We start from the raw sequence: 16,158 nt of genomic DNA, 5'->3' as shown, positions 1-16,158 counted from the left end.
AATACCAAATGCTGAGGTTGGTGGCATGTATATCATGAAAATCCAGGTGTATTCAAAAGCCTTGTGATTTCTGCCTGTCTTTGTTCTAAGACGCCCAGTCTCAACCAGCCTAGTAGCTCGTGGTGTTCAGACAGTAAATTGGTATCAACTGTTTCAAGTGAAACTCAGTTAAGTACAGAACTCGGTCTCTCATGGAAGCAGAAAAATAGCCGTGCTAAAACTAGAGCAGGAAATCTTGGCAAGCACGCCTGCATTTTCATAAGTTTGTCTTTAAAGGATGTCGTTTGCCTAATGCACCTGTCTATATGCTAAGATAAGCTCTGCTGTTTTCAAAGCAGAACTTGTTACAGAGCCTAAACTTCTTTCTTCTGGCTTTTTAAGCGTACATCCACATATGCTGTCATTCTGTTACAAAGCCAAGATGCTAACTAGCCGTTCTAGACAGAAAGTAAGGGCTTTCTGTGACTTAGAGGCGCTGCAGGCAGCCAAGTAGAACACAAGCACCGAGGCTGTGAGGAAGTCTGGAGGAGAGGGGGGGGGATTGTGTTAGTTGAAATAACTTCCCTGCTTCTTCTCTTCCTCATCCTGAAACAAATGAACAAAATAAAGCATGTGATAGATGTCGTTGTGGGGCAAAAAGGGTTTTATTGACACTTTCAATGGCCTTGCTCCTGGCTTTGTGCACTGCAATTAAAGCAGTTACCAAGCGTAGGCTGATAACCTCTACACCATATCAAACCTTCGTCTGCTCCATTTTTTTTTTTTAAGGGAATAAATATTTGAAGTGTGACTGTTCTCTGAAAACTCAGCCTTGTCTGCAAACCAAGACATCTTCTGCTAGTCTTGCAAAATTTGCTTGGCTCTATAAACTGAACCGAGTGCCCTCTGGCTTTTCACAGTAAAAGCTGGAACCAGGAATTGATGATAAATGTTGCAATAGCACGCGTTTGCTCTCCTACGTATATATTGGATTTGAGGCACTGGTAATAACAGCAAACTCTTCTCTGGCAGTGAAAAAGCACATTTTTTTCTTAAATCACAGAGAGGAAGTTGCTTAAGCAAAAAAATAAAATAAATCGATAAACATACTTTGAGGAGCTATATGAGCTTCTCTGCAGCAAAGGTGTTTTGGTTTGATATTTTGTTGTCTTTTTATTTTTTCCCCCCTACCCATTATAAGGAAATAGTTGGAAAGTTTAGTATGTAAAGACAAAGTAGAAGATGCTTGCCCCAGCTGACAGTAGCTACCTTGTCCTTTTACAGAATATCTTGCTGCCTGAATGCTTCTACTCCTTTTTTGACTTGCGGAAAGAGTTCAAGAAGTGTTGCCCTGGCTCACCTGATATTAGCAAGCTTGATGTTGCGGCCATGACAGAATGTATCCTTTTGACAAGGACGGTGTCAGCTACTGTTACGGCTTTGGCTGAATTTTAGGACAAAGATGCGTGAGTAATGCTTGCAACACGTTTAGAGGTGGTATAACTTTAATGAGTGACTCGGCGCTGTACAGAGCTTTCTCACAAAGATAAAAACGTACGAGGGTGCGTGATGCCATGGGGGAAAAATCCTGTTTCTTCTTGATTTCTGTATGCTTTCTTTACTACCTTTATAGTTGTCCTTTAAACTTCACAGCTAAGTGTAACTGACATACTTATTCAAATCCTTGATGTGAATCCTGAGTTTAAAGTTGTGAGCTTGCTCGCTGCATCGGTTAATTAAATTTTTAGTTTTTTTAGGTAAATGTTGGGAGACCTCTTCATCTTAATTGTTAGGAGGGGGAGTGGTTACTCTTGATGTGAACGGGTAGTTAGCCTTTAATTCAGGACCGAACCAAGGGCAGGGAGGGATGCTGCTGGTGCACGTGGTGTCCAGCCTCAGAGCTGTGGAAATTGCGTGCTACACCTAGCAACACAAGGCTGTGCTGGCAGTGAGATGCAGTCTGCATCGTGTTTCTGTTCTCAGTCTAAAACTACATTTGGAGTATTCTGAAGTAATCCATAACCTAGCCCTGCCTCAGCTCGGTTTTGTTGGTGTGCTGTGTACAATTCCCAGAGCTGAAGCTGGTGCTGTAAGTGAGCTGGCTCTGCCCTTCTCCCTGCTGGCAGCCCCCCTCCTGCTGCAGGCTCCAGTCCTCATCTCAAACTTGCTCTCAGGAATGGAAAACTCTCGACTTCCCTGGTGACCTATTGAAATAATGACCACAAAAGCAAGAAGAGATAAAGGATCTTGAGAATTTTAAGTTGCTATTAATAACTTCTTTGACTAGCTTATTGCACCTGTAGAGTGATTGCCAGTAAGAACTGGCGTTTTTCAGACTCAAAATTGCATGACATCTGAATCCTACTAGCCTTCCTCTGTAGGACCAGCATCACCAGGGTTTTGTACCTGTAGTGAGAGGGGCATAAAATATCTATGTGAGTGTGTTCTGTTAGTTTGTGGCTTTATTTTTTTGTGCATGTGTTTAATTATAAGGTTGAATGTTGGAGGCTGTCTGCTCTGCTTTGCCATCTGCAAATTAAGATGCACGTCTTCTAGCAACGGGGCAGAAATCACTTTTTTTTCCCCCTACTATCTGAAGCAAAGTGGTATATTTAAGTGGAAGAGTATGGACTTTTATCTTGCTTTTTCTACATAAGTGTTTGCATAGTCTAGAAACCAGATGATGGAGGCTTCTTAAATTGTTAAAAGCTTAATACATTGCTTGGGGATGCTCTGACAGAAAACACGAGCTGGAGAAATTAAAGGCAGTGAGCTACTTCAGCTGTTTCGGAGAGATGTCTTCACTCTCTCCCTGTGTGAGAGTCTGGCTTATATCCTGCTGCTGTGGAAACACTTCTGTGACCACAGACACCTGAAGGGTCACTAGTCAGTTAAGGTACGATGACTGACTGTGCACTCCCTGTGTGCTGGGAGAGGGGAGCAGACCCCACTGCCAGTACCATCTGGGTGCTGGTTGCCAACTGCAGGAAGTTTTTCCTCCAAGGTCCTGGAGGTTTGGATGGTCTGAGTGGTCTCAGCTTGAGTCTCAATTCTAGGTCCGATATGCTTCTCATCAGGTGTGTGTATAAGTTTATTCTGTTTTTACCTTCGTGGTTTGTCTTGTTTTGTAACTGCTGATGCATTATTTGTAAACTTGCTCTGTTTATGCAACATGGCTGGAATCAACTGTCTCTACCCCGCGCTGTTTGGGAGTCTTTGCAGGGGTTTGGGAAAAGAAGGGTGCAGAGCCAAAAGAGTGAAATACTTGTTTTCCTTTTATTGCCCAATATGATAATTTTCTTTCCCCTCACCTTGCTGAAGTGTACCAATTTACACACCTCCTGACACCGAGGAGATTAACTTAATTGCACCTGGAGAGTCTGTACATGTGTGTAATGCTTGCGATAAAAGTTTTTGTTGAAGCAGGTGATTAAGTCTGAGGATTAGTCCAAACAACTTTGTGCCTAGTGGGTTTTTTCCCCTCAAGTGAGACAGCTGCCTTCTTTCTAAGACAGTTAGGTAGCAAAGAGAAGGCTGATGGGAAAGTATCATATCTGAGGTGGGGATGGGGAGGGTGGATGGAGAAAGGGAGGTGGATGGATGAAGAAAATAAAAGCTGATGGACTAGGTTGAAAGGAAGCTGCAGGTTAGTGCCAGAACCTGACCAATCTCTTGTTACTCTCGCAGGAAGCGAGTTGCAGCTCTTCCACCCCATAGTTAGAGGGGCTGCACGATGAGACTGCTTTGTAGCCTGCAGAGTGCGCTGGGCCAGGTTTGTTAGCGTTTGGTTTAGGGGTTGAGCACAGAGCAGAGATGCAGAAGATCTGCGTTCACAAATTGGTGGGAGCAGAAGAATGAGTTCGGGCAAGTCCCTTCACGTGCTTGTATCTCTGACCCAGGCAGAAGACGGTTGTGATCAATGGGAGGAAACGTGTCTGATGTGAAAGAGTTATGGGAAAGCTGACCATTGGTATGCGGTCACTTAAATCGTTAGCAGGCTTTCAGATGCTTTTATTTTGGTTGGTAGTATTTGATTAAACAACAAATTACAGGCTAGTGGAGAATGTGCTCTATGGTTCCCAGCAATCAGAGGGAATAATTTCCTGCTGCAGTCATTCAGGAGGCATATTCCGGGGTGTCAAACACTGGGTAGTTGGTGCTTGGCTGTATGCTTAGTGCTTGCCTTCTTTGCATGATCTTGAAAAGGAACACAGAGACATTAAACTGAATAACCTGCTGACTTATTTTTCCTTTAAAAATTTTTTTGGGGACTTAATCCTTCAGCAAATTACTTGTGTATACTTAATTTGTGTGTACTTAATTGTGTATAGCAATGAAACCATTCTAAATCTTAAGAGTTCAGGTGAAAACTTTACGTTGTGCCCCCTGCTCCCAAAGGAAGTGTGAATTCTGTGTCCAAATGGCCACTGATTTCTTTTAATGCAAGGTAAGGCAGTCTTTAAAATGCCATCGAATTTGGGAGACTGAGGAAGAACTGAGATGAGTTTAACTGCTGTCTCTGCTACAACCTTAAGGTCTCCCAACAGGTTTTTGGTGCAGGAGACAGTCTTGTGGCAGACAGTCTTCTGCTGCTCTTACACAACACTGACTAAAGCAGGACGATTATGAGAAATTTTGAGTAACAAAAAACTTGGGAGAAACGATCGTGTTCTGGCAAAGAAAAGAACTTGGTGCTGTTGAAATCTCTCTAAGCGTGTGTAAGGATACAAAAGAAGCAGGGCTGTTCTTGCACCTTCTGTACCTCCCATACTTGCTGCACTTCTTGATTTGCAAAGCTTGCTGAGCCAGTTTTCACTGCTGTGAGTGCCTCCAGGGTGGAGTGAACAAAGCTTGCATGACTGTTCGTAACTCGGTCTGCAGAAGACTCATCCTTTGCCTCAAGATTGGGCGTGCAGAAGTCATTAAATGGCAAATAGCTATTGCTTCCTCCAGTGTATGGTTTGCTCCACTTGCTTCTGAACTGGGATTGTGGGGATAGCTCCTTACCAGCAGTACCGGCTGGGTGTTGTCAGTAGAGAAACAGCAGGGCTTCAGAGCAGTCTGCTTAATGCTCTGGATAAGATCTGGGCACTATAATACTGAAACTTGTTTTTTGACCTGGATGTTTTGAAAACCACAGTGTAGAGCACAGCTAAAACCAACAGTACTTAGCCCTGGCTACGAAAAGCCCATTAATGGGTATTACCTGCGAATCTTGTGCATTGCTATTTGTATATCCTGTGGTAGCACCCAGGAACCAGGTAATATCAGATTACTTTAATCAAAACAGTGTTTAAAAAGATTTAAGTCTCCTCAAGCAGAAGATTACAGTCAGAATAAAGGGGGAAAAGCACCGGTGCAGAACATAACTGTAACAGTAGTTCATGTCATCTCGGCTAAGTGAGCTTTAGTTGTAATTTTGCCATGGCTAAGAAAGGAGTTGAGACCCTGGAAGAGACAGCATGAAGGGAGAAGGCTTGGAGGACACTTGGAGTAGGCGAAGCTACAGCAGAATCAGGGGAAATGGTTTAAAACGTCTCCCGCACTATGCAGACGAGCCTGACATAGGATGTGCCACCCCTCAGTGTGTTGAGTGTTACAGAGAGGCGGTACCACAGCTGCATGGCAAGATCAGGAAAATCCTTGTTCCCTATCCTGTCTTGGTTTTTGAGTACATCTTTTGCCCTCTGTCCTTTTCACTTGGATTGCGTGTACCTGTTATTGCCTATAGTAGCTTTAGACAGGCAAGTCCATTTTTCTAATGCTTTAAATGTGAGCTTAGATTTATCCACTGAATTCAACAGTTGTTTTTTTGCTAATTGCCTAGGATGGACAAGCTTTAAATATCAGTGTATGCATGTGTGGTCTCGTATACCTTCATAGAACAAGTGGTAGCTCTTTTTTAAAGGCTATTCCACTAACAGCTTTTTTTTAAGCATCCTTTATTTCCAGTGCCTCAGACCAGAGGTCTATCTGCCTGTGGACAGACATGTTTATTAAAATGCAGGTTTTCACTTAGTTGATGCTGTTATAAACGTGCTCCTTCACATGTGCAGAAAGCAATCAGTTTTATTCTCCAATCTTGCCTAAAAGCCTTGCTTCTAGCTAATCGCAGGCAGAGGTGTGAGCAATTTCTCTCTCCTCTCACTCCTACTAATGTTGATGAATTTCTCCCTCCCCTCCCACTGTGTTTATATTAATCTGGAAGGTTTTTTGCACAACTGTCTCCCTGCTTCTGAACACCCGGCAGCAATTTCTGTAGGCATTGGGGCATTTTTAGAAACTACCTCCTGTTCAGTATTTTCAATGAAAAGTTATCCGAGGAAAATATAAACAGGGAGGAGGAATTTGTTGTTTTTCCCTTGTGCAATGGCCTCGCTTCAGTGTCCTCCCCTTTCACACTGCTGCGTTCCCATCTTCTGCAGCTGATTGCTGGTAGGGATCTTTGGCTCTGCAAACGGGAAGTATTAAAGTGTCTCCTCGTTGTGACAGCACGGTCTAACAGCCAGGCTATTGCATGTGTGTACACGTACACATGTCCCTTGTCCCAGTGGCTGTTGAAACTACTGCCTGATTTCTCTTCCTCTCTGACATTGGAAAAATGCCACAATTCACAATTTCTAGAATAATCATTAAAAAAAAAAAAAGATCAGACAAGACCAGATTTCTAATTCCTGCGTTTTCAGCAACTTCTCCTTCCTCACAAGGGTGGCAGAGGCTCTGCACGAGCACAGCACGGGGCTGCCAGGTGCTGCAAGGGGACGGTGTCAGGCGAAGGAGGAGAAGCGCTCCTCTGTTTTGATACGTGAGGTGCCCAGAAACATCTGCGTGCTGCTGATTAGACACTGTGAGAGGGATGAAGGCAGTCTGTTTGTGGATTATTTTTCTCTTCAGCACTCCCCACACACACCAGCTTTCCCCAGGCAGCTGTGGGGGGAGACAAGCTTAGGTGTATGGCTTAGGAAGAGAGTGCAATGAAAATGTTCCTTGCTGCCATGATTACTGGCGATAGTCTCTTAAACCATGTTGTGGGGTTGTTTCATGTGGCTTGTTTAGGATTTTTAGCTTGGTTTTAAGAAAGCCATTTACTGTTTTTACTAGTTTACTCCAAAGATGCTGGGAAGGGAAGGCGATGGCAATGGCTGGCAGACGGTATTCAGTGGAGCAGTTGGCAGGACAGATCACTGGTTTACCTGTGTTTGGTTTTTTAAATATAAGTCACTTCTTACAAGAACATTTGAAGCTGATTGAGCACAATTCTCTTGCCTTCCATACTCAGTGCATGCTTAAAACCAGCAAAGTCTCAAAATCAAATTAGTCTCAAAATTTTAGTGCTGCATCTTTCCTTTCCCTGCTGTGGAAGAAGAGTTTGGTTCAGTTAAAATTATTTTTTAAATTGTTCTGAGCATTAACTGATGGCTCGTCCTGAGATTTAAAAATATAAATAAAAATCAGTGTTGTCAGAAGGATTTGCAGTCATCCCACAAGTAATGGGAAGACGATGACACTTTTACCCTCACCCCTGAGATGATGCACTGGATTTGGTGTGCATTGTCTCTTTCTAGCAGAAGCTGTTCCTCTGCTGTTTGTCCCTCATGTAGGCATCTGCCAGCTCAAATGGGTTCAACTCTAGATGTGGAAAACCTTTTGAGGAGCGTTGCCATCTAGGTGTTCAAAAGTTGTTCTTCAGTCCAAAATGCAGAACTTTCTGAACATTTGAAATGCATCTTGTGTAGTTTTGTGGAAACGTGGGTGAATAACTGGTGCGTTTGTCTGTTTCGAATGCCTTGCATTGCTGTACAGCCATGCCAAGATAGGTCTCGTTGTTTAGGAAACACGTACATTTTTTGCTCTGATATCATGTTGTGCAGGGATAAGGCACAAAAACAAAATGAGTCCCACTTCAAACTGCATTGTGGCTGACTTCTTGTTTTGTTTGTTTCTTAGACATTCTCTCTTCAAAGAAGGAGATGAGGATGGAAAAGACCATTGGAAAAGCCAATACAAATTGGCTTCATAAATGGAGTTAAAAGCATTCTTACTGTTCTGCAGTTTGGTGCTACGGGGAGGGGCAAATACAAGAGGAAAATGGGGAGGGAGATACCTTAGTGAACTTTAAAAAATTTGTGAAAAAATGATACTTGTAACTTAAATCAGTCTCCCTCAAGCACAGATTTGTATCTGGTCAGTCTACAGACTGAGACAACATTTTCTGCTCTGTGTTGACAGCAGAGCTTTTCCTTGCTGTCATCTTCCAACACCCTTCAGATCAGAAAATATGTGGGCTGTGGGACTCTGCATTGTCTCTTGGATTTTCACAGTGATGAACTCTAAACCTGATTCTCCTAATGCTGCATGAGAGCACAAAGCTCAGGTTGTACCTTCTAACAGGCAAGATTTAGACCAGGTGCTGCTTGTGAATTTTAGCAAAGTGGTAAGATAGCTACTCTACTTTGGGATTTACCTGTTTAGAAAATGTGTGGCATATCCTCTTATTTTTAGTTTGTAGTTGATGGTTTGGTTCTCCTCCTTCCCCAGATCTTCCTCTAGAGATTAAAGATCTTAATTAAAGAGGACAGGACTCCAGTCTCTCCTGCATGCAGGATTGTTTCTGTCTTATGCTCATGCATTTTGTATGTCTGAATTAAATATGTATGTCCTTATTATGGGGTCTCATGTCCCCAGACGCTTTCTGGAGTGACCTCACACTCCCGCAGGTGGCAGTAGTTAGAGGCTAAGGCAGCAGCTAACCCGGAGCAGCTGATGCATCTCGGCAGGAAAATGGATTAAATCTTCCCCTGAGAAGCGGCTTACCATTAAGGATAACATGAAAGCTCGTTGCTCTAGTAGGAGACCAATTAGAAATCTATCCAGTGATGATTGACTTAACTCCAGCATAAAGATTTAAATCTTGACAAGAACAGTTCAGCGCTTCCCTATGGAGCCTCTCAAGTTGAAGATATGGGGAACATTATTTTAACACTAATATCTGAACCATACAGTAAGTGACTGTGATGAACTACTCTTCTATGTTGCTTGTTTGTTTTTTGTCTGCCTGTCTTGTATGCTGAGGAAAAAGGAAATAACTTGTACTGTGTTTCATAGATCACAAGTTTTCAGATCCAGAAAGAGTGAACTACAAATTTGAAAGTGGGCCTTGGTATGTATCATCTTGCTCTTCTTTTCTTTTTTTTTCTAAAGGCACTGCTTAGATAAACTGTACTTCTGCAAATAGATGTTGCCATTATTTTTATTTATCTTGCCACTGCTGTGGAAGTAAATTAGATGTTTTAAGTGGGGGAAAAAGGGTAGAAAACTGTATCAGATGCAGGACTGAAGCCTAGCAAGGAAACTGTAGCCTGCTAGGTGCTGTTAGTTCTGGATTCTCCTAATAAGTGTATGTAATGGATGTTGAGTGGGCTCTTCTGTGAACAAAGAACTTCTGCATTTTTGCAGAAGTAACCGTTTTAGTATTAACTCTTAAGCTTTTCCTTCAGTTTGTTTCACAGTGAATATACATCATGATGATTTTTTTTCTTGCAAAGGAAAGATGCATTTCCATAAAGATACAGTGCCAAACAAAAGGCTGCTACCAGTAAATTGCTTGAGCTATGATGATTGTCTTCTTCCCAAACATGTTTTAAACATAAAGCTTCATCTATGCTTGATGACTTCTTAAAATGTAATCTTGCTTTTCCATGGATGAATACAGATTTTTCCTCGCTTTACTTAGTCCTTTCTTGCACAAGCACTTACTTCCCTCTTCCAGATTAATGAACTTTCATAATGGTAGATGATATTGGCAAGAGATGATTCTGAGTGAAAAGAGGCAAGAAAAAAAATGCAACAGTAGTGGCAGAAAGTATTCAGTGAGATTAGTTCAGGCAGCTATTTGTTTTAGCATTGTTCTAAGATTTTTCCCATTTCGATAATGAAATGTTGTGATGAGGTAAAAGATTCCCATCTCATTTGTGATAATAAGTGGAATTTGATGGGTTTTGTTTCAACTGTTTTAATAGAGGTATGTCATCAGGGAAGATAACACTGTCTTATTTGCACAGGCACATGCACCAATTGCTTATTTTATTAAGGCAAAGTATTAAAGTACACGACTGGGATAGGGAGGAGCAGTTCTGGACAGATTCCTACAGGAAAGGCCACCTGAGAACTGAAAACACAACCAAAACCATGACCCTCCTACAGCAGGGCAAAGCGCAGCCCTTGTATGAGGGGAGGCAGCTGCTTAATCAATCCCATGGTCTCTGTGCAACAACCTGGCCTTCCAATAGCCATAAAAGCAGCCGTGGGTAGCTGTTGTCAGTGTTTTGTTCTTCATGGCGTTTTTAACATGCAGGAGAACAAAAGAGACGGTGGTAATGACCAATTAAATCTGGCTCTCTGTGGCTGAGCCATTCCCATGCTAAGCAGTTGACGTAGCCTGTAGCTATATTAGTCTCCAGTAGCGCAGTAATGGCCTCAACATGAAACATTCAGGCTAGACTCCTTGGGTGAAGTAAAATCTGAAACAAATCTGGTCTTAGCTTGTGACTGGCCCTTGCATGCTGTCACAGCTCTGCTTCAATTTCTACTTACCCGAGGAGAGAAGAGCAAGTATTTCATTGCAGTGCAGTAACCCTGTTCACACAACAGGGAAGCACAGAACATTGGTGTGTCAGGAGGGGAGAGCAAAGTGGGAGCGTGCTCAAGAAGAGGAGAGCTCAAGGGGCAAATGTGGTGCAGAGCAGGGTGAAGCTGGGAAAGGGGCAGCTCAGCAGAGCTTGCCATTTGCTGTGACTTTGGTCACGGGTCTCAGGAAGCCCTGGCAGTACCTTCCCCCTTGCCTAGCAGAGGGGGAGCATGGGGAGAAGCTTGTCACAGAAGTGTGGGTGACGAGCATTGTTTCCTCTTTTGGTGCCTGCAGCAGCAAGATGGAACTTGTGGACGACAATGCTGTCATTCGAGCAAGAGGACTACCTTGGCAGTCGTCTGACCAGGACATAGCGAGGTTCTTCAAAGGCTTAAACATTGCCAAGTTAGTAGCAAAGAACTTATCTCTGCCTCTAGTGCTTCTGCTGTGCCAGTCACAGAGTTTTTATCTCTCTGACTTAAATCTTTTAGGGGAGGTGCTGCACTCTGCCTCAATGCCCAGGGTCGGAGGAATGGGGAGGCTCTTGTGAGGTTTGTAAGTGAAGAGCATAGAGACCTAGCGCTGCAGAGACACAAGCATCACATGGGAAATCGATACATTGAGGTGTGTGACACTGGCCTTGAGGTCCTCTTCTCAACAGGAGTGCAAATTGCATGTCAGTCACGTGTTCTCTTTTCTTCCCTTTCATTAGGTATACAAGGCAACAGGTGAAGACTTCCTTAAAATTGCAGGAGGTAATTTTTAGGGGATGAGAAGGGGAGGGTTTGTTCCATCATTATCTGCAACTAACTTGGGGTTCTAAACGGCTCCTCTTGGATGCGGTCTTTCATTTTTCTTTCCGTGAACGAGTAGGTAACTGGTGGGTGATAATTAGGTAGTCTGCAGGCAGTCCAAGCTGTTCCATGACTTCTGTCCACCTTTGTTTCTTCCACCATTTCCTCACCATTTCATGGGAATTTCATTCCTCACCATTTTCAAGCAGCCTATTAAGTAAGGATTTGATCAGACAAGGTGATCTCACTTATGAACAAAATTCATAAGGTAATCCTCCCTAAATGAGGGGACCTAAATGTTATTGATTGGAAAAACTGCTCAGGTTGTTTTTCTCTGCAAAACAATGCTGTTGCTGTGGAGACTTGCACATAAAAGCAAACAGATATCACAGTGTAAATAACAAGGGATTTATGGAACTGATTTTTCTTTAAATGAAATCTTCGATTCTGACTAAAGGGGGAAATTTAGATGAAATACTTTATTTTAAGGGGACTATTCCCAAACCTTGAATTGAAAGACCGCAAAACTTGTTCTACTAATCTTCCCACAGACTACCACTCTTCCTTTATGACTGCAAGCATACAGAATTTGAGTTAAGATCCAATAAGCTGTTATGTACCTACAATACTGGCTTAAAATCCTTCTTGGTTCCTAACATAAATTTGTTCTGGGGGTTGTAGATGACTAACTGAACGTCTAAAGTTAAGGTTTTGGAGTGGGAGAGGCTATTAGGTTGTTGAATAGATGGCTAACTGATAGGTTTGGTAATAGTTGCACCATTCAAAGTAAAAACACTGCTTGTTAATGCTGGAAAAAATGTAGGTCTGACGCTATCAGACTTGTTTTGTGTATCAGCTTGGCAAAATAAGCTAGCTGTAAGTGAAAGGACTGTGCTAAGGTGCAAAATTGGTTAGCAGGTAGATCTGGATAGGGTAGTGTAGGCTTATAACTATGAGCATAATGGTCTTCTAAAGATGCTGGAAGTATAATTGTCAGACTTTGACAGTTTCCTCAGGATAGGATGAAATTCCTGAGCTGTCTTCAACATGCCCTTCTAGCTTTCTTTCTGAGCATAATGGTCTGGGAACTTGATTGCTATATATTGTGGCTTCAAAGCACGCCAAAAGTATAAGTTAAAAAGGTGAGGTGAACAGTAGTGGAGACAGTACTCAGGCAGAAAGGATTCTGCTCAGAAATGGTCTTAAAATGGTCTTAGGAGGGGGAGGAGAAGTTAGCTATGCCAAACTTGCTTGGGGTTTTATGTGGCTGCCTAAATTTGAGTGCTTCTGTACTTCTTTTGCTAAAGGCACTTCCAATGAGGTTGCACAGTTCTTATCGAAAGAAAACCAAGTGATTGTCAGGATGCGAGGCCTTCCTTTCAATGTGACAACGGAAGAAGTGCTGACGTTCTTTGGCCAGCACTGCCCTGTAACAGGAGGGAAGGAGGGAGTCCTATTCGTCACATACCCTGACAGCCGGCCAACGGGGGATGCCTTTGTGTTGTTTGCTTGCGAGGAATATGCGCAGAATGCACTGAAAAAGCATAAGGACTTGCTGGGAAAAAGGTACATTGAACTCTTCAGGAGCACTGCAGCAGAAGTTCAGCAGGTGGGTGGAAAGCTTGCAAACGTGCTTCTTGCAGTCCAGGTTCCTGTATTGGCATTAAGTAGTGTCAGCAAGTACTGATTGGCCATGACTGAAAGTTTTTCTTCTTTTGAAAAGAAAAACTTTTCTTTTCTTCTTTTTTTTTTTGACAACTGTTGCTGGAAAGAGTACTGTCCAAACTTCTGTAAGGTTTTGCTCCCTCTGCATGTAGGATCTTAAGGTATGTGGATGTTCTTAATCACACACGCACATGCAAAATATGCATACATAAGTGTGTATAAAAGAATCTTTGAATTTTTTGTCTTCTGATATTCTTGCAAACAGTAGTTATAGATAATAACAGTATCTGTAGTGTAAAGTAGTAGACCAACATACATTTTCTGTGAATTCCACTGAATTCACTGATTAGCTCTATTCAAGAGGAGTGCTAGCAACAAATCTGATCTAAAAGGCATCCTTAGTCACTGACACGGAAAACAGAGCCTTTTTATCTAGTTGGCGTCTTCAGAGCAGCATATCAGAAGAGCCTTACAAAGTGCCTCTAATGATAGTTGTCAGCCATCTTCTGACAGCACTGGTTACCTAGCAGAGGATGGTAAAACTTAGCGGAACTGGGCTTGAGAAGTAACCCCTCTTGCATGAGCTTGATAGAGCGTTGATTGCAGGTACGCTGTCAAGGGAATGAATTAGGACTGAGAGGACTATGTATCTGTGTCTCCAAAGACCTGTAGAGCTTGGGCTGATGTCACTAACTTCTACACACGATTCTAGAAGGTCCTGTCCATGATGCAAGTTATGGCCTACTATAGCCATTTCACTGTAACCAAGCAACAGCACAGCTCTTTCCCTCAAATATGCAGAGATTTTGGTGCCTCATTTGAAGGGTGACAGTAAGTGAGAAAACATAGCTGCAACTTGCTACTCTTGTTGCATTTTCATCAAGTGATCCCGTAACTTCTTTGTTTAGCAAAAACATCTGACACCTGTGTAATTTAATATTGATATTGTTCAGAGATGGTTAAAGGAAAGTGATTAAATAGCTGGTAAACTCTTGACTGGGTGGGGTTTTTACTGTTAAGACTACCAAAATCTCAGAGCATGACTGCCTTATTTCTAATACTGTGACTCAGTGACACCACCCATGTTACATGATGTACTATTGCATGTCAAGGCTGTTTGGTAGTGAAGTATGTTTCTAGTCCATAGGCTCTCCTAATACTTAGTAGAGGAGCCATTTTTTTCAGTAGAAATGGCCCCATGACTATGCAGACAGTAGGATATTTTCATGACAAAATGCTGTAGAAATACAGGTTTCACGTTCTAGATCTTCTGAGAGTTGCATTATGGTTCAAGTGACTTTTTTTTTGGAAAAATATATCAACTTATTTTGGAGAATTTAAAGACTTTCTGTGAAGTGTCTGAATTCTAAGCATTGCTGCTGTGGTTTAAGCCCAGAAACTAGCTCACTGTTTTTTTTCTGAAATGCTGCCCAGACTGAAAATGATGTAACATCAATCCTATGAATTGAAAAATAAGTAAGGAAGCTTTCTGTAACCTCCTTCTGTTTTGCGCAGGTGCTGAACAGGTACTCTTCCACGCCTCTCATTCCTCTCCCAACGCCTCCTATTCTTCCAGTATTACCTCAGCAGTTCGTGCCTCCCACTAATGTCAGAGACTGCATACGTTTGCGTGGCCTTCCCTATGCTGCCACTATTGAGGATATCCTGGAGTTCTTGGGGGAGTTCTCTACAGATATTCGGACCCATGGCGTCCACATGGTACTGAATCACCAGGTTGGTAGGCGCCACGTTGCTGGGCACTCTGTGCCAGCTGCATGTATGTGTTACAGGCTCCTCCTGATGATATCATCACCAGTAGGGAAGCACCTTTGGGATTGACACTAATGACATGAATTGGCCTCCAGCGCTCCTCTAAAAATGTACTGATAATAGATGGGCTTACTGGAACCACACTATAACAGCTGCTGCATCTGCTGTAGAGTGGTCTCTGTCGCTGAGACCCATGTGCCTAAAGCTAAGCCACAATCTCTAGAGGTGTTCCTATAGCACCAGCTGTCATCCTGTGCTGCTTGAACTGAAGAGTCCTGCTCAACAGCTTTAATAATTCCTCTTATGTGAGGCATATCTTCAAAAAAAAAAGTGCGGTCATCATTAACTCACAAAGGAGCGTTTTGCCCCTGCTTTGCTGAACGATATGCCTCAGGTGTATTTGAGGCCATATGACTGCAGCCTTTTTGAGATGGAAGGATTTCCTATGGCACAAGTCTAAATCTACAGCTGAAGTTTCAAGTCTCCTGAACTGTGGTGCTACTTCCCTTGAATGGCTATGGCTAAGCATGTGAATTAGTGGCTCACTGACATGTGTAGATAGTTTCATCTTTGCCATTGTTTCCTGGAGGTAGTTTCTACCAAAACCTTTCAGACAAAGGCACATGTTGTGACCTCCTTGTTTATCTGCATAGTTTTGTGACTTTAAGGGGAGGAGAGGGCAGCTCCTCATTCTCTGTGGAGATGATTTGAGTGGCTCTGCTGATTACTGTGGTGTAAAAATGTTTTTTCTAAAACTGTTTTGAGTGATGCTAAGCCTATGTTGCAGCTGCAAACTAGTTCCTTTTTCCAGAGTAAAGCTGCTGTGCTTGAGGAACGTGGGAAGAGAGAAGGGACTAGAGTTTCTGCAGCACCTCTCTAAAGATTTCTGTGTCTGTGAGGACCTGACCTAGCCATAGCCGAGCCAGGGCTGAAAAATGATGAGGAATGTGCAGGTCTGGGAGAGACAAATAAAACGATGCAGATGTTAAAGCACAAGTAATGGTTCATGCTAGCGTCAGCCCTCGTCAGCAGTAATGAAAGAACCCGAAGGAAGCGTGTGTGTGTGTAGTCCTGAGAGCTATCAGCCATCCCTGCCCAAAGCTGTCACCTTTCTTTTAGGTACTGCTTTGCCCAGCTATTTGACTTTTATCTCTTTGAATATTTTAGCTACTCCCACCATTCCTGTTTCCAACCCTCTAATCATAAACAAGTGTGTAAAGGATGGTGCTATGGTTTTCTTCCCTCAGAAACTAGAAGAACTGGCTCAGAACTTAACTTAGAGCTGGTTTCAGATCTCTACCTCCAGTTTTGGCTACTTCAAGC

The 16,158-nt window shown here is 42.7% G+C and overlaps 1 protein-coding gene across 5 annotated transcripts in view; it reads left to right on the top strand.

Moving 5' to 3' along the window:
• The window catches only part of ESRP1 (epithelial splicing regulatory protein 1), a 33,337-nt gene that overhangs the window by 3,107 nt on the left and 14,072 nt on the right, over positions 1-16,158 (top strand). For all 5 annotated transcript variants that reach the window (XR_014580290.1, XR_014580291.1, XM_083825600.1 and 2 more), the window contains exons 4-11: positions 1,264-1,378; positions 8,882-8,980; positions 9,085-9,139; positions 10,901-11,011; positions 11,098-11,230; positions 11,319-11,361; positions 12,708-13,009; positions 14,581-14,799. Coding sequence is in view for 3 of the 5 variants with exons in the window: in XM_083825600.1 (XP_083681726.1) it covers positions 1,264-1,378; positions 8,882-8,980; positions 9,085-9,139; positions 10,901-11,011; positions 11,098-11,230; positions 11,319-11,361; positions 12,708-13,009; positions 14,581-14,799 (1,077 nt within the window). In the remaining 2 variants the exon portion in view is untranslated. The remainder of the gene's footprint in view (positions 1-1,263; positions 1,379-8,881; positions 8,981-9,084; positions 9,140-10,900; positions 11,012-11,097; positions 11,231-11,318; positions 11,362-12,707; positions 13,010-14,580; positions 14,800-16,158) is intronic.

The sequence above is a fragment of the Anser anser genome, assembly GCF_964211835.1.
Source record: "Anser anser genome assembly, chromosome: 2".
NCBI lineage: Eukaryota > Metazoa > Chordata > Aves > Anseriformes > Anatidae > Anser > Anser anser.
Note: the sequence above shows the minus strand (reverse complement) of the source record. Positions and strands in the feature narration are given on the sequence as shown.